General features: G+C 43.1%; 1 protein-coding gene across 1 annotated transcript in view; it reads right to left on the reverse strand.

Annotated features, from left to right (window-relative positions):
* LOC126267497 (glucose dehydrogenase [FAD, quinone]-like) overlaps positions 1-18,764 on the reverse strand; it is a 32,045-nt gene extending 13,281 nt beyond the window's left edge. The window contains exon 1 of the mRNA XM_049972782.1: positions 18,425-18,764. Coding sequence (XP_049828739.1) covers positions 18,425-18,745 — 321 coding nt within the window. The 5' untranslated portion in view covers positions 18,746-18,764. The remainder of the gene's footprint in view (positions 1-18,424) is intronic.
* Between the last annotated feature and the right edge of the window lie 748 nt (positions 18,765-19,512).

A 19,512-nucleotide genomic window follows, 5' to 3' on the forward strand; every position in this document is an offset into this window, starting at 1 on the left:
ATTAAAGTCTGTTGCGGAACTTTACACGAAAACAAAATGAAGACCACCCTGCCCAACCATTGTTTGCAAGTGCAGCTTTATTTGCTTCCATTGCCATATAAACATTGGTTAATACGGCAGAATATGCGCTGTGCCGTTTGACTTCGGATTTTGCACATTTCTCGTCTTTTTTGTGAACATTTCTACAGGAAACCTGCAATTTACGAGTTTTAATAATATATTCGCCTCTCCGGTTATTTTCACTTGAAGAAACACTTGCATCTGTGCCTTCACCTGTTCATGAAACATAAACGGCGTCATATTTTTTGTTCGCCTTGCAAATTAGACGAATATCCAAAAGTTGAGCATGATCTAGAAATGGAGGAAAATTAGAGAGGGAGAGAAAAGACGATCAAAATTACCGTCAACTTTTCTCCACAAAGATGAGGTGCGTGTTCATAAGGAAGGACTACTCTGTCTTCGAATTGTAACGCGATTCAAAGGTTGAAGTGCATTACAAACGTAATATATCAGCTCTACAGGATAATGGCTGTGAGCACTATGGGACTCAACATCTTAGGTCATAAGTCCCCTAGAACTTAGAACTACTTAAACCTAACTAACCTAACGACATCACACACACCCATGCCCGAGGCAGGATTCGAACCTGCGACCGTAGCAGTCCCGCGGTTCAGGACTGCAGCGCCAGAACCGCACGGCTACAGCGGCCGGCAGCTCTACAGGATAACTTCTTCACGAATGTTGCAAAGTAACGCGACACACATGGCAGTGGTTCCCTCTTTTACGAGGTGCAAATCGCAGACACCTTGGAGCAAGTCAGTCTCAGCTGTGATGAATCAATCACTAAATATCATGTCATATATTTGTTGGCGGCTTCGAGAAGGAGGGAAAGTTCGCTCTATATAAACCAGGAGTAACCACTCCACAATGGGACCGATTTTCGGCCTAAACAGTGGCGAATTCCAATGGTATATGCAGGACTGGCCTACAGAAAATAGAGCTGGCTCTGATATTGCAGTGTGCGATAAACTGTGAATGTGACACAGAGAAGCAAGCTCATATGCTTCTCAACCGGTAATATAGGTCCAACTTAGAAAGGTGGACCTGTATATTATGAAACCAAAAACATCAAGATACTACCAGGAATAACTGGAGGAATTTTCTTTCCACAAATGAATCTAGCTAGAGTTTGCGGAACGAATCTAGTCACAAGTTTTTATGGAGGGAAAGTAGTGATGTGACAAAGGAGGAAGAGTAGGATTTAAGATTAGTGCAGGATTCGAGAAGGATGGCGAATACGTCTGGCGTTACTCTCTTTAGAGGAACCTTCCAAGTATTTGTTGGGAACAATTTAGGAAAAGCATCGAAGACAAAACTGGATATCCGGACGGTGTTTGACGCCCAGTCCTTCCGAATGCGGATTCAGTGTGTTAAACACTACACCACCTGAGTAGCGGGTACAATTACAGGAAAATAGTAGAAAGAGATCAACTACTGTGTGGAAGAGATCTGATGTAGGTAGGCTTCATGGGGCAAGGTGTAGAGACCCACCTTACAAGAGATGTAGAGGCGAGCAGCTGCAACCAAACGCGTGGCTTTTCAAACTTGCAGTTGGTCCACACTTCCGCTTTATGGAAGTTAATGTCCGTCTGCATCCCATTGATCTGGTGGTTGAATGTTGTACAGAAGAAGAACTTTTGTTCTCGGAGGTCTCCGATTCTGCCGGCTAATGTGGCCGAGCGGTTCTAGGCGCTTCAGTACGGAACCGAGCTGCTGCTACGGTCGCAGGTTCGAATCCTGCCTCGGGCCTGGACGTGTGTGATATCCTTAGATTAGTTAGGTTTAGGTAGTACTAAGTATAGGGGACTGATGACCTCAGATGTTATGTACCATAGTGCTTAGAGGCATTTCTCCGACTCTAAATCTTGCAGAGTACGTCTGGACACGTTGGGAAGAAGAACTGCACGCACCAGCCGCCAGTCGTTTTTCAGCCCTCTTTGATTCTTTTCTTAAGGATGCTTTGGCTGCCAGTACAGCTCTTTAATAACTTCATAACCAGCCGTCCACGTAGCTGTCACGTATATCTGGCAATTAGCGCAAACCATTGCAAATATTGAGCATTCGCTGTTGTGCAAAAGATTTTTTACTTCTATTACTTTAAAAATAAATTATGTCTTCGGTGTGAAAACTGTGCATTGAGCGCTGTGACTGAAGTACTTCAAGATGTAACGTTGTTGCTTGGAAATCGGGATCCAGTAGCGTATCGGTGGCATTACATTGCCGTATTAATGAAGAAGCTACTCTTTACTCAGCCGAAGCGCCACGGCATTACCTTTCTGATGTGCTGCATTCTTTATCTTTGGATCACATGCTAAAGCGAAGATACCGTCTTCTTCCCTATGCATATGCACAATGTCAGGTTGTGAATAAATGTTTCTATTTTCCATACCATGGTTAACTCTTGTACACTACTGTATTGTGCAGCGTGAACACAAATATGATACCAGTAATGTTTCATAAACGAGTAAAGATATCGAAGCAAAGTTTCCTTCGAGTAGAAACGCATCGAGGGGCAAATAATTTCCTGTGTGGTTAATTCTGGTAACGGGTAGGTTTTCAGAGAAAATTTTCGCAGAAAACGAGAAATGTTCCAAATGTGAAGGCTATGGTAGGCAGCGCAGAGCGGTTCTGTATCAATATACAACATTTATATGACAATGGAAGTAAAGATGCACTGAGGCAGTTGGTATGGTTATCATCATCATCATCATCATCATCATCATCATTTAAGACTGATTATGCCTTTCAGCGTTCAGTCTGGAGCATAGCCCCCTTATAAAATTCCTCCATGTTCTCCTATTCAGTGCTAACATTGGTGCCTCTTCTGATGTTATACCTATTACTTGAAAATCATTCTTAACCGAATCCAGGTACCTTCTCCTTGGTCTGCCCCGACTTCTCCTACCCTCTATTGCTGAACCCATGAGTCTCTTGGGTAACCTTGCTTTTCTCATGCGTGTAACATGACCCCACCATCTAAGTCTGTTCGCCCTGACTGCTACATTTATAGAGTCAATTCCCAGTTTTTCTTTAATTTCCTCATTGTGGACACCCTCCTGCCATTGTTCCCATCTACTACTACCTGCAATCATCCTAGCTACTTTCATATCCGTAACCTCAACCTTGTTGATAAGGCAACCTGAATCCACCCAGCTTTCGCTCCCATACAACAAAGTTGGTCGAAAGATTGAACGGTGCACAGATAACTTAGTCTTGGTACTGACATCCTTCTTGCAGAAGAGAGAAAAACGTAGCTGAGCGCTCACTGCATTGGCTTTGCTACACCTTGCTTCCAGTTCTTTCATTATGTTGCCAACCTGTGAGAATATGCATCCTAAGTACTTGAAACCGTCCACATGTTCTAACTTTGTTCCTCCTATTTGGCACTCAATCCGTTTATATTTCTTTCCCACTGACATTACTTTCGTTTTGGAGATGCTAATCTTCATACCATAGTCCTTACATTTCTGATCTAGCTCTGAAATATTACTTTGCAAACTTTCAATCGAATATGCAAGACTGCTTATTTTGTGTTCACATATCTTAATCTCACCCAGCCAGTCTATTGTTTTCAACATATGATCCATAAATAATATGAACAACAGTGGAGACAGGTTGCAGCCTTGTCTTACCCCTGAAACTACTCTAAACCATGAACTCAATTTACTGTCAGCTCTAACTGTTGGCTGACTATCCATGTAAAGACCTTTAATTGCTTGCAACAGTTTGCCTCCTATTCCATAATCTCGTAGAACAGACAATAACTTCCTGCTAAGAACCCTGTCATATGCCTTTTTTAGATCTATAAAGCATAGATACAATTCCCTGTTCCACTCATAACACTTCTCCATTATTTGATGTAAGCTAAAGATAGGGTCCTGACAACCTCTAAGAGGCCTAAACCCACATTGATTTTCATCCAATTGGTCCTCAACTAATACTCGCACTTTCCTTTCAACAATACCTGAGAAGATTTTACCCACAACGCTGATTAAAGAGATACCTCTGTAGTTGTTACAATCTTTTCTGTTTCCATGTTTAAAGATTGGTGTGATTACTGCTTTTGTCCAGTCTGATGGAACCTGTCCCGACTCCCAGGCCATTTCAGTTATCCTGTGTAGCCATTTAAGACCTGCCATTCCACTGTATTTGATGAGTTCTGACTTAATTTCATCCACCCCAGCTGCTTTATTGCAGTGCAATCTATTGACCATTTTCTCCACTTCCTCAAATGTGATTTCCATCATCATTCCTATCCCATTCTACCTCGAAATCTGAAACATTACTGATCGTATTTTCACCTACATTGAGCAACTCTTCAAAATATTCCCTCCATCTGCCCAAGGCATCCACAGGATTCACCAGCAGTTTTCCTGACCTGTCCAAAATACTTGTCATTTCCTTCTTACCTCCCTTTCGAAGACTGCTAATTACACTCCAGAATGGTTTTCCAGCAGCTTGACCCACAGTCTCCAACCTGTTTCCAAAGTCTTCCCAAGATTTCTTCTTGGATGCTGCAAAATATCTGTTTGGCTCTGTTTCTTTCTTCAACTTAACTTTCTCTGTCTACCTGAACTCTAGTATGTTAGCATTTTTGATACGCCTTCTTTTTCCTTTTACAGGCTTCCTTGACTGTGTCATTCCACCAAGCTGTTTGCTTCATCCTACTTTTACACACTACTGTTCCAAGACATTCTTTAGCCACTTCTATTATTGTGTCTCTGTACCTTGTCCATTCCTTTTCCAATGACTGTAATTGACTACATTCAACTAACTGGTACCTTTCTGAGATCGCTGTTATGTACTTGTGCCTAATTTCCTTATCCTGAAGTTTCTCCAGTCTTATCCTCCTACATATGGACCTGACCTCCTGCACTTTTGGTCTCACAATCCCAATGTCACTGCAGATTAAATAATGATCAGTGTCATCAAAGAATCCCCTGAATATACGTGTGTCCCTCACAGCCTTCCTGAATTCCTGATCTGTTATTATATAGTCAATGACAGATCTGGTTCCCCTGTCTTCCCAAGTATTGTCCTTTACTCTAACAACTACACCACTGAGTGCCTCATAAAAACTATCCATCTTATCTTGATCTGTCCCTTCACAATGCGAATATACTGACACAATTCTAATTTTCTTGCTAGACACTGTCAAATCTATCCACATCAGTCGTTCGTTTACATACCTTATTGCAACTACGCTGGGTTCCTTTTCTTTCCTGATGTAAAGCCCTACACACCATTGTGCTATTCCTGCTTCTACTCCTGACAGGTAGACCTTGTATTCTCCCACTTCCTCTTCTTTCTCACCCCTTACTCGAATGTCATTAACAGCTAAAACGTCCAGCTCTATCTTACTTGCAGCCTCTTCCAGCTCTACCTTCTTCCCTGAGTAGCTCCCATTGATATTAATAGCTCCCCATCTCATTACCATTCGTTTGCCAAGTCGTATCTTAGGAGTCCCTGGTTTGTCAGTTAGAGGTGGGACTCCGTCACCTCCAAGGGTCCGAGGCATTTTGCTCTGATTGTTGCCAGCATCATATTTAAATTACCGGGAAGGAGGTTGCTAGCCTTACTTGCCCCGAGTCCCATTGGGTTTTACCCCTAACGGTTGAGGGACTAACCGGTGGATTTGGCAGTCTTTGCCGTATGAGCACAAAGGTGACCACGATTCAGAATGTAAATATTAAAAAATTGAACAGTAAATAAATAACAATAAAACGGAGTAGACAGGGAAGAACTTTAACAAAAAATAGGAACAGTAAGCCTACCTAAAAGTTTTATTTTATAAACAAAACTAATAAAATAAAATAAAAATCAGTTCTTGACAAGGCTACTTCAGGAGGTATAAAACATGGACAGTGATTTATTATAATGTTGTTCTACCAAGAACCAACGGAAGATTCAGTTAACATGATAAACTTCCCATGTTTAACACATTATTGCACGGCAACTAATTACGGTACGAGTATCAAACTTGGCAGCATTAACGTGAAGGACACGGGAAAGAGAAAAATGTAGAATCAATTCAATTGAAACACTTGTAATGTGTTGCTACGGTATATTACACCATTACATGCCAGTACTATTACTACTACAAAAGGGGTTCAGTATGGTGCCCGTCAGTGTCCAGAAGAGTCTGAAAGCTCAGGATTGCTTTCGAAGGATGTCCGTATGTATACTGGCTACCTCTCTTGCTAATTCGATCGTTTCGAAATGTGTTTCGGAGAAACAGGTGAACTTCACCAGCGATGTGCGATGAGGTCCCATCTTGCTTGAAAACTGTTGAGTTCAATGCGTATGTTTCCTGTGGGGCGGATATGATATGCTGACGAAGCATATCGCAATAACGCCGGCCTGTCACTCTTTACGTCTTTGGTCCTTGTGCTCCAGCCTGTTCAAAAAAGAATCGGCTGATGATGAACGTATCCGGTGAAGCCACACCATACGGTGACACGTTTACCATACGGAGGAACTTCATCACAGTGACTGGAGGGGAAGATCCCCACACACGGCAATTCTGTGTGTTCGTCTTACCCGTCAGAGAAAAACGAGCTCCCTCTGTCTGTATGATGGTCCAGGGCCAGCCCTCGTCAATTTCATTCCTTGCGAGAAAGCGGAGGACGAAGTGAACACATCGTTGTGCGTCCTGTGATGTAAACTGCTGTGCGATTTGGATCTTGTACGGATACCATTTGAGAATGGTTCGAAGCACCGTGCGTACAGTGGACTACGGGATGTTCAATTGTTGTGACACAGCACGCGCACTTCCTGACGATTGGGAACTGCGCTCAGCGTTGTCTGCCATAGCAACAGCGATTTCATCAACAAACTGTGGTGCAACCGGTCGTCGGCCTCTTCCCGGAGGGACGCCCAGTTCTCCAGGTGATTCGAACTTCATCATCATAATCCGTACAACAGTTGAATAAAGAGGACCCTTCCGTAATCCTTTCAGCAAGCGATATTCTACAAGTGCAGCTGCAGTATTACTGTTGTTTTGATAATAGAGCTTCATCAGTAACGCCCTGCTCCCTTTGTCGAAGTGCTCTGGGACTGGTCAGGTATGTGAGGCTACGAATCACGATGACTGATCACGGCACCTGATGGTCATAGTTGGAACTGGACTGTGGCGCTATGACACTTGGAAATCAAGCACCCCATACTCTGGACATTAATGCTACCAAGTCTGATACTCGCATAGTAATTAGTTTCCGTGTTCTAACGTATTAAATAGGGAAAATTTAATTATAACTACACGGTAAACAGAATTCATTAGTGACTATGTCAGATATGATTGTGGCACACGGGACGTTATCCTTCTTCTTGATAAATAAGTAACCGCTGATCGAAGTGCGTGTTGGCTTTTGTTCCTCAACACTTCCGCGAAACAGTCGCATGCTTAAAATTACATCATGTCTCTGTTCCGAACTGAAGAAAGGTCGCCTTTTAAGAATCAAGAAGAACAAAATTTGCGCGAAAGTCTTCTTTCAGTTGCATCTTTAGGATGTTTTGATACCAAATATCTTGTAATAACACTTTTTCTCGCTTTGAAGTTCTACCGTCAATTTTTTTAAGATATAAGCTTGCCTGATTATTCTTAAAATTGCGACACTACTGCACAAAAGACTTAACAGGAGGTGTGAGCAGGAATCTTAGATTGTTCAACGGCGATGCTGGGCCCGACAGCAAAGTCATCAACAGATGTAGAAGTAACTTCGGGCGTACTCCAGGGAATCGTGTAGGGTTCGTTGCTATTCATGTTCTAAATTAAAAATCTTGCGGACATTATTAATAGTAAAGACAAACTTTTCGCAGATGCACTTGTCTACGTGAAATACAGTCTGAACGGAACTGTAGAAATGATCACTCAGACCTTGATAAGATTTCAGAATGGTGAATGACTGACAGCTTGGTTTAAATGTTCCAAAATTTAAAATTGTGCACTTCATAGAAAACCATAGTATCCTATAAAATAATATTAGTGAACTACAGCTGGAATCCGTAAACTAATACTAATACTTGGACGTAGCACTTAGTAGGAACATGAAGTGGAACGATCACATAGGCTCAGTCGCGGCTTCTTGGTAGAATACTGGGGAAATGCAATCAGTCTACAAAGGACATGGCTCATAAATTAGTCGTCCTACCCATCCTGGAATACCGGTCAAGTGTGTGGGATCCATACCGTATAGGACTAGCAGGTGATTTTGAATGTACACAGAGAAGGGGAGCACGAATGGATACAGGTTTGTTTGACCCGCGGGGGGATGTCATTGATAATGTTGAAAAAACTGAACTGACAGACTCTTGAAGCCTGACGTAAACTATTCCGGGAAAATCTACTAACAAAGTTTCAAGAACCAGCTTTAAATGATGACTCTAGGAATACACTACATATCGCTCCCATAGGATCTTAAGGATCAGTGTACATTAATTACAGCACACACGACGGCATTTAAACAATCATTCTTCCCACGCTCCATACTTGAATGGAACGGTAAGAAGCTGTAACAATCGGTACAGTGGGATGTACTCTCAGCCGTAGACTTCACTATAGTTCGCAGATTATTGATGTAGGGGTAGATGTAGATTATCGCTGAGTGAATAGGTACTGAGTTAAATAAATTTTCAGTTGATGTAGCGAATGGCCTTAAATTTGGATGACGAAGAGTAAAAATACATCTACACTTTTCAGAGCATTAATGGTAAACTAAGGCTTTCATTCAATTTATACAATTACATACATCCTCCGCGAGCCACCGTAGGTTGCATGGTGGATGGTGTCGCGTGGCACTATTAGTAACTTCGTTTCTTATCCCACTCGGTAATAGAGCGAAGGAAAATCGACTGTCTAAATGCCTCCTTACGAGACGTAATTCTTCACGTCTTGTCTTCGTGACCCTTCTGCAAATGTCTGTTGGCGGAAGTAGGATCATCCTATAGTCAGCTTCAAATGCCGGTTCACTAAATTTTCCCAGTACTGTCTCACCATAAGAGCTTCATCTTCCCTCCACGGATTTCCATTTGAGTTGACGAAGCATCTCCGTAAGACCTAACGGTAACAAATCTGGAAGCAAGCCACTGAATTGTTTCGATGTAAAAGGCTCAGTCTATGAACGGTGGGGGTCAGTGAAGTTAAACGGAAAGAAGAGAAGGATTTATGGTCAGATGAGTACAGGGTAATATCAACAACAGCAGAAAATGATGTAACGCGAATAGGACTCGTTACGAATAGGAAGGTAGGGCAGAGAGAGTGTTGCTGTCAACAGTTTAGTGATAGGGTTGTCCTTATCAGAATCGGCACCCAGATATGGAAAGATTTGACGTAGATTACATCACGGTCAGACAGAGGTTCCGAAATCAGATACTGAATTGTAAGGCGTACCAGGAGCAGATGTGGACTTTGATCACAATGTAGTAATGATGAAGAGATGGCTGAAATTTAAGAGATTAATCACGAAGAATCAGTACGCAAAGAAGTGGGTTACAGAAGTGCTAAGGAATGACGAGATACGCTTGTAGTTCTCTAAGGCTATAAATAGAGCAATAAGGAATGAGGCAGTACAGTTGAAGAGGAATGGACATATCTGAAAAGGGTAACCACAGAAATTGAAAATAAAAAGATATATACAAAGATGTTAACTGCGAAGAAACAATGGGTAACAGAAGAAATACTTCAGAAAATCGATGAAAGAAGGAAGTACAAAAATTTTGAGTGAAATTCAGAAGTACAGAAATAAAAATCGCTGAGGAATGAAATAAATAGGAAGTGCAGGGAAGCTAAAACGAAATGGCTGCATGAAAACTGTAAAGAAACGAAAAAAGAAATAATTGTCGGAAGGAATGACTCAACATATAGGAAAGCCAAAATAACCTTCAGTGAAATTAAAAGCAAAGGTGGTAACATTAAGAATGCAACGGGAATTCCTCTGTTAAATGCAGAGGAGAGGGCGGACAGGTGTTACGAGTACATTGAAGGCCTCTGTGAGGGAAGTTTTGTTTGATATGATAGAAGAAGAAACAGGAATCGATTTAGAAGAGACAGGTTATCCAGTATTAGAATCACAGTTTAAGAGAACTTTGGAGGGATTAAGATCAAATAAGGCTGAACGGACAGACAACACTTGATCAGAATTTCTAAAATCATTAGGGGAAGTGGGAAGAAAAGACTATTCACGTTGGTGTGTGGAATGTATAAGTCTGGTGACATACCATCTGACTTTCGGAAAAATATAATCCATACTATTCTGAAGACTGCAAAAGCTGACAAGGGCGAGAATTACCGCACAATCAACTTAACAGCTGATGCATCCAATTTGCTGACAAGAATAATATACAGAAGAAATGAAAAGAAAATTGAGGACGTGTTAGATGACGGTCAGTTTGGTTTTAGGAAAGGTAAAGGCAATAGAGAGCAATTTTGAAGTTGCGGTTGATAATGGAAGCAGAACTAAAGAAAAATCAAGACACGTTCATAGGATTTGTCGACCTGGGAAAAGCTTTCGACAATGTAAAATGGTGGAATATGTTCGAAATTCTGAGAAAAATACGGGTAAACTATAGGGAGACACAGACAATTTACAATATGTACAAGAGCCTAGAGGGAATAATGAGAGTGGACGACCAAGAACGAAGTGCTCGGATTATAAAAGGTGTATGACGGTGATGTAGTCTCTCGTCCCTAGTGTTCAGTCTGTACTTCGAAGAAGTAGTGATGGTAGTAAAAGAAAGGTTCAAGAGTGGAATTAAAATTCAAGGTGAAAGGATATCAATGATACAATTTGCTGCTGACATTGTTATCCTCAGTGAAGTGAAGGAGAATTACACGATTTTATGAATGGAATGAACGGTCTAATGAGTACAGAATACGTATTGAGAATAAACTGAAGGCAGATGAAAGTAATGAGAAGTAGCAGAAATGAGAACAGCGAGGAACTTAACATAAGGAATAATGGTCACGAAATAGATGAAGTTAAGGAATTCTACTACCTAGGCAGCAAAGTAGACAACGAATGACGGAGAAAGGAGGACATCAAAAGCAGACTAGCACTGGCAAAGAGAGATCTACTAGTGTCAAACATAGGCCTTAATTCAAGGAAGAAATTTCTGAGAATGTAGGTTTGGAGCACAGCATTGTATGGTAGAGAAACGTGGACTGCGGGGAAACCGGAACATAAGAGAATCGAGACATTTGAGATGTGGTGCTACAGACGAATGTTGAAAATTAAGTCGACTGATAAGGTAAGGAATGAGGATTTTCTACGCGGAAGCGGAGAGGAAAGGAATATGTGGAAAACACTGACAAGGAGAAGGGACAGATAGATAGGACATCTGGTAAGACATGAGATAATGACATCCATGGTACTAGGGGGGCTGTAGAGGGCGAAAACTGTCGAGGAAGACAGAGAATCGAATACATTCAGCAAATAACTGAGGGCGTAGGTTGCAACTGCTACTCTGAGATGAAGAGGTTGGCGCAGGAGAGGAATTTGTGGCGGGCCGCATCAAACCAGTCAGAAGACTGATGACTCAAAAAAAGTAAATAAATAAAGAAAAAATGGTGAATCCAAACACTAAACACTCTAACAGTACTGTCCACAGCTCGTGGTCTAGTGGTGCTGCCCTCTGTAATAAAAAACTTAATTAACCGATCAACAACGAAGTTAAACGAGTGTCTTGCGACGTCCGCCCCTAGCAGACGCAACGAACGAAAGCGAACAAAATGAGATTTTTTAAAAAGTGGTTAGCGTTGCTGCCCCTTGATCACGGGGTCCTGGGTTCGATTCCCGGTCAGGTTGAGGATTTTCTATGCGCGGGGACTGGGTTTTTGTGTTCTCCTCATTATTTCATCATCACCATCATTCGTGATAGTGGCTAGACTGGACTGCATAAAAAATTGGAGTGTGAAAAAATTGGGACTTTGTACAGGCGCTGATGACCGACACTTGAGCGCCCCACTAACCAAACATCATTATCATCATCGAACAGTACACAAAAATGGGTCGCACTAATGTTATATACTCCCAATCCTCTGTAAATGAGCTACACTTTCTCAAAAGGCTCCCACTGAAAGGATGCCGAACATTCGACTTCCCTACCACCAACCAGACGTGTTAATTCCATTTCATATCGTTTTGCAAACGCTACGCCTAGATATTTAATAGAAGTGACTGTGCAAATCAGCACCCTACTAATGCTGTACTGGTACTTTACAGGGTTGTTTCTCCTGCTCATCCGCATTAACTTACATTTTTCTACATTTAGAGCAAGCGGCCGTTGGTTACAGCAACTAGAAATTCTGTCTAAGTCGTCTCGTACACTCCCACAGTCACTCGACGACGACAGCTTCCCGTTTTCCACAGCCTCATCAGCAAAGAGCTCCCAAAACCAGACAATCTGATGTCCAGAACTAACATCTGACCACAACTTCTGTTTCCTTCATAACGTTTCTGAATCACGTAGGTGATACAGGCTGTTAGAATGGATAACGCGCTATATTGCGGATGAGCGTTTTAATTCCAGGTTTTGATAATCCAGAAGTAAACTAGGCACCCTACAGAAAGGTGATTCCCTAGGAGAAAGTCACAGATACCTACAGAACCCGTTGCTGAAAATATCTAACAAAATTTTGACGAGTCCTAGTAGACGTGATGAAAGACAGTTTTTGTATGTGGCGTAACAGATTCCGTATAAATTTTCACGTTTCTGATAGTCTTCGTTGGGGGCAAACCCTACAATGTATCTGACAACGTCATCCTATTCACAGTTACCGGTTTGAAGTACTACGACAGTTTTAAGAGCCCTTTCTGATGACACTTGATTACCATTGTTCTCGTTTTAACATTTTGATTTTGTTGTTGTTCCTATGGCTTTCGGTCAGAAGGCTGATTTAACGGAGCTCTCCATGCCATACAGTAGAGCTGCATGTCCACGGGAAGTATAATGACTGTTGTTTCCCTTTGCTTTCGTCAGTCTGCAGTAACAACTTAGCAAGGCTGTGGTGAATGTAGCTACAAGGATAGATCAGTCAGTCATCTAGACTGTTGCCTCTGTACGTACTGAAAAGATTGCTGTCCCTCTTTATGAAACAGGTTAACCTTGTCTCTCAGGAGAAACCCCCTGGATATGATTGCACCTACCGCCTAGCTATCTGTATCACTGAAGCATGCCATTTACCGCACTGTGGCACGGTCCATGAAATACTAAACCAAACGTTGACTGATATCAACATCACATGTTTTCCGAGACGAGAAATTTTCTCCTGTGGGACGATTTTGTAACATTCAGCAGGAACTTGGCGTTAGACGGATGAAAAGGAAAATTTGGGGGAGGGGGGTTAGCGTCTTCTTGATAATGAGATCAATTGAGATGGAAGATACACGCGGGTAGAAAAAAGCTGTGGATGGAAATCGAATTTTTTCTTTTCATAGGAATTATCTCAGCCTTCGCCTTTATCTATGTAGGGAAATTTTGGATAAATAGACATAGTCGGGCAGGCAGACACTTCCAACTGCGAATTCAATGCGTTACCCCCTACGCCCTCTTGCTCTGTTGGCACTGGAAAGAACAAAATAAGAAAATTCCGGAAACGGCTGAAGGTTAGAATTTGTAAAAGTGATTAAAGCAGATTTTGGAATCAGCGATGAAATGATTAATGCAAGAAAGAAAGATACTGAGGATAGTGTCACACAGACTGATGACATAAAAAGAAAAAAGAACTGGAGGCACATTGTGATTTTCCACATCTTGTATGATTCTTTAACTTCTCTGGTGAATTACCCACTGCTTTGCAGCTTCGTATTAAAACTGTGCCGGATCAGTGTAGGGACCTGGTAGTTTGTCTTCTGCAGACAATGCTGTTATCAAAAGAGATAACCAGACATGCCATATGCGGACTCTGTTGCTGCCATTCCGTTTTGCTGCGATACGTATTTTTTGAGAAATACTAGTACAATAAGGTACGCAAATTAAGAAAGCAAATAAAAATAAAAAAGCGAGGAAGATTAATGTTAGATGGTCTGTCGAGAACGAGGTCGTTAGAGATGGAGCACAAGTTCGGATCAGGGAAGGATGGGGAAAAACATCGGCTGTTCCCTTTCAAAGGAACCTTCCCTCTGTCTTAGAGACATCACGGAAACTCTAAATCTGGATGGCAGACTGGGATTTGAAACATCGTCCTCCGGAATGTGAGTCCAGTGTCCTAACCACTGCGCTACATCGCTCGGTAATGAGTTATGCAGAAGACCTTCCGCGCAATTCGAAAAAAGGGAGGACACAGGTACTGTAAAAATTGAAGCTCTAAGGATTGATGTGGCTGAATAGCACAGACAATTAGAATAGTAAAAATGGGAGCTGTGGGTCCCAGTCTTTATCTGGCAGCTAGCTGTGATCAGATTAGAAATTTTGGAATTTTAACAACTTAACTGTATAGGAGAATGTTGCACATGGAGAATAGTGTACCTAGGAACACGATTCTATAACCACATGAAATAATGCGCACTATGAACCGTCAAAACCAGTTCCAACCATTTTTTTTCTCATGGGACGTGAGGTTGTGTTTTGTGTAGCGTTTGTAAACAATGCGAGTTCCACATATTAAACTCTAGTGTAATATATTAAAGCTATTTGTAGGTGAGCCGTGCGTGGCTCATGTTCGTGCCATCCTTATTTAACATCTTGTTTTTACCATACGGCCGCCTCGTCATTTTAATTTCAATTACTGGTGTCACTGAATTGTTATCTTGCCTACCCGTGAGTGGCAGCAGCAGTGCGTATCGATAAGTGCACTGTCGTACTATCTCTGGGCAACCAATAGTATTTCTGGGTCGTCGTGTGTCTGGAAGTCAGTTGGAGTTGGAACGTGGCAGAAGTGCTGTCGGGGATGGAGCCGCAGTGGGGTCCGCACAGCCAGTACCAGCGGGGACGACCGCTGGTTCGGTCGGTCGTCTCATCGACGACGTGTATTTGGGTCGGTTCCTTCCTGTGCAGAGATGTCGGTAATGTTCCCTCTGCATGGTTGGGTCCGAGCCAGTGTCTCCGGGACGTCGTCCGTCCGAAGGAAGGCAGTGAGTGGGAGACGCACCAGCAGTGCGGTCGCGACGGAGCAGCAGTCCAGTCGGCAGGTTGGCGTGGGGCAGCAAGCAAGCCCCCGTCGCACTGAGTTGGGCTGGAGCCGCTGGTGGTGCGCACGCGTGGTTGGAGTGCTACGAAGTTCGTCGCCCACCGATCTTTCACATGAAAGTTGAGTCCTTATTTAACTTACTATCGCGCCTCAACTGTTTACATTTCTTCCTTTGATCCTGGATGTCGCTTTAGGGACATTTCCGCGAGCAACAACATGTGTCTATTTAAGTCGGCTAAGATTCCAGTCGTCTTCCTGTGAAATTTAACTTAATTTATTCCCTGTTATGGAAGTTCACCAGCGGTATCTTCTGCCTTATGGTCGTTGACGTTCCAGTTACCTGCCTTGGTCGTTGACGTAATTTCCTCGTCATGTTGTAGCTGTCCAGCGCGGCGTGTAGTTCAACAGCTGAGGTGTTGCTGGTCGTTGTGGGCATCAATATTCTGTGTATTGTGTATTGAAAACTTGTGGTCGTTTTGCTGGTTGCATGGAGCGGAAGTGATTTGGTCGATTGGTCGGTCGGGTGCCTGTTGGTTGGGTTGCCTCCAAATTAAGAAGTTGTTGGACAGGCTGCCGGTCTCACCTAGACGGGCGTTAGTGTCACAGTCCCAGGCTGAGCTTTGGAAACTTCTCAGCGCTGTTCTATGTCTGTTACATAGTAACTTACGTGTTTGAGCTTTAGGTATTTGGTTGATGCGTGGCCTTCAGTCGAGTTTTTATATATCCTGAATTAATGTTCCTCTCTTGCCCTTTAGGCATAAGATTATTATTCCTTGTATGGGGCTTTTAGCCGAATTTGACACCAAATCTTTTAAGGCCGTAAGCCGTTAAATTATTGTGTTGATGTGTGGCCTTCAGCCGAGTTTTAATATCTCTTAAATTAATGGGCTTGTCTTGCTCTTAAGGCATAATATTGTGATGCTTTTTATGGGTCTTCAATCGAATTTTACATTCATTGTTTTAAGATAAGGCCTGCTTTTTTATTGAAACACTTCTTACTGCTTAATATGTAGCCTCCAGCCAAGTTCCATTAAAATTAAATTGCTAAGGCCTTCAGTCGATTAGATTGAAGATTTAGAAAATATTCTTGGGTGAAACCTCCAGAAGAACCTTGTACTTCGATTTTTGCTTAGGCCTTGTGTCTTCCACTTCAAGTGTGGCCTTCAGCCGATCTAAAGTTAATCAAGAAGGTCGATTAAAGTTTTGAGTGTTTTGCATTCTTGTTGTAATATTGTGCGTGAATAAATAAAGTTTGTATGATGAGTGCAACTGACAGCAACCTATTTTGGCCCGTTTCCACAACCTACCCCACTCTGTCCTGCTAGCTCAGGCATTTCCGTAGGATACTGTTAATTCTTCAGTTACAGAGTATTTCGGTGAGAAAATTATGTATATTTTTATAAGTAATTAAGTGACGTGTGGGTAGCCAAGGCGGGCTTTGTTTGTTGTGGACCTTCTTGTACCGTGAAATAGAATATTTTTTCCTAGGTAAATGACCACGTTAGAGCTTGGAACAGTTTTCCACATTTGGGAAAACCATACCGTCAGAGAAAGACTTAAGCACGCTTCAAATGAATGCTACCATTTTAAAACGAAATAAGAAAATTTATTAAGCTTTTATTACAGAGCTAGCTATAAGCGAAAAATTGAAAAGTCTTCCCAGGTGCAAGGCCCTCTCCTGCACATTGGAAAGTATGGTTTGTTTGACAAGGAAAACCCTCTCTGTACACTTCGTCGTTCTTCTGAAGTTTTAGTACAAATTCTGAATCCTCTTGAACTACAAAGACTGACACATAATTCCGTTAACACAGTGTGTCAGTTAGTAGTAATTCTATGTAGGTATGCACATGTTTTTACACTACTGGCCATTAAAATTGCTACACCACGAAGATGACTTGCTACAGACGCGAAATTTAAACGACAGGAAGAAGATGCTGTGATACGCAAATGATTAGCTTTTCAGAGCATTCACACAAGGCTGGCGCCGGTGGCGACACCTACAACGTGCTGACATGAGGAAAGTTTCCAGGCGATTTCTCATACGCAAACAGCAGTTGATCGGCGTTGCCTAATGAAACGTTGTTGTGATGACTCATATAAGGAGGTGAAATGCGTATCATCACGTTTCCGACTTTGATAAAGGTCGGACTGTAGCCTATCGCGACATTGCTGCTCTCATTGGTCGAGATCCAAAGACTGTTAGCAGAATATGGAATCGGTGGGTTCAGGCGGGTAATACGGAACGCCGTGCTGGATCCCAACGACCTCGCATCACTAGCAGTCGAGATGACATATTATCCGTATGGCTGTAACGGACCGTGCAGCCACGTCTCGATCCCTGAGTTAGCAGATGGGGATGTTTGCAAGACAACAACCATCTGCACGAACAGTTCGACGACGTTTGCAGCAGCATGAACTATCAGCTCGGAGACCATGGCTGCGGTTACCCTTCACGCTGCATCAGACAGGAGCGCCTGCGATGGTGTACTCAACGACCAACCTGGGTGCATGAATGACAAAACTTCATTTTTTTCGCATGAATCCAGGTTCTGTTTACAGCATCATGATGGTCGTATCCCTGTTTGGTGACATCGCAGTGAACGCACATTGGAGACGTGTATTCGTTATCGCCATACTGGCGTATCACCCGGCATGATGGTATGGGGCGCCATTGGTTACACGTCTCGGTCAGCTCTTGTTCGCATTGACGGCACATTGAACAGTGGACGTTACATTTGAGATGTGTTACGACCCGTGGCTCTACCCTTCATTCGATCCCTGCGAAACCCAACATTTCAGCAGGATAATGAACAACCGCATGTTGCAGGTCCTGTACGGGCCTTTCTGGATACAGAAAATGTTCGACTGCTGCCCTGGCCAGCACATTCTCCAGATCTCTCACCAATTGAAAATGTCTGTTCAATGGTGGCGAAGCAACTGGCTCGTCACTACTCTTGATGAACTGTGGAATCATGTTGAAGCTGCTTGGGCAGCTGTGCTTGTACACACCATCCAAGCTCTGTTTTACTCAATGCCAGAGGTGGTTGTTTTGGGTACTGATTTCTCAGGATCTATGCACCCAAATTGCCTGATAATGTAATCACATGTGAGTTCTAGTATAATATATTTGTCCAATGAATACCCATTTATCATCTGCATTTCTTTTTGGTGTAGCAAATTTTAATGGCAAGTAGTGTAGATGGAGATGAATGGTCTAAGCGCGAGAGCTGGCGCACTGACCGGTATCTGCGTGGCGGTGGGCTCCTCGGGCCCCGCCTCCAGCAGCAGCACGGTCCAGTTCTGCCTCTCCGAGAGGCGGGCGGCTAGCGCGGGCCCCGCGACGCCGGCGCCGACGACGATGAAGTCGACTGCGGGCGGCTCTCCCAGCTGCTGCAGCAGCAGCGGCGCGTCGCGGCCCGCGCGCCCGCAAGGGTCGGCCAAGTCGCAGCGCGTCCGCAGCACGTACTCCACCATCGACATGAAGAGCGCGAAGCCCGCGCCGCACGTCCCCGCCAGGAAGGCCGTGTCCTCGAACGCGCACTGGCAGCAGCTCAAATCCATCGTCCCGGTGCTCTTTACAGCTCTCCTTTAAAGAATCGAGAAATACGGTTACTAAGCCCTTGTTTTGTTTTAGAACGTAGTTTAGTTTCACGCTTACATAAGCTTCAATCCTCTTCAAGCGCAGTGTCTTTTGCACTACTAATTACTCTTCTCAATACGTCTTTCCTCAGATTTTGTTTTATTGTTCAGTACATTGTTCATTACATGTAATACATGTAACAGACCCTGTATATCCGATATATATGTTGAAAGTTTTATACACTGTCCAGTAGCTTTTGTAACGAAGAATGATGTAGTACATGTGTAGAATTACGCCGCGTAGGATTAGCCGAGCGCTCTAGGGCGCTGCAGTCGTGGACTGTGTGGCGGGCCTATAGGGTATCGTCTCAGTTGTGCGACTGGATTCGTGATTTCCTGTCAGGAAGGTCGCACTTCGTAGTAATAGACGGCAAATCATCGAGTAAAACTGAAGTGATATAAGGTGTTCCCCAGTGAAGCGTCCTGGGACCTCAGTTGTTCCTGATCTATATAAATGATCTGGGTGACAATCTTAACACTTCTCTCAGGTTGTTCGCAGCTGATGCTGTAATTTGCCATCTAGTAAGGTCATCCGAAGACCAGTATCAGTTGCAAAGCGATTTAGAAAAGATTGCTGTATGGTGTGGCAGGTGACAGTTGACGTTAAATTGTAAGTAGGCTGTTTAGGTTTTTTTTATTGGTAACGCCACGTAGCGCTCTGTATGAAAAATCACTGGCTGTGCCGTGTG

The sequence above is a fragment of the Schistocerca gregaria genome, chromosome 4, assembly GCF_023897955.1.
Source record: "Schistocerca gregaria isolate iqSchGreg1 chromosome 4, iqSchGreg1.2, whole genome shotgun sequence".
Classification (NCBI taxonomy): Eukaryota; Metazoa; Arthropoda; class Insecta; order Orthoptera; family Acrididae; genus Schistocerca; species Schistocerca gregaria.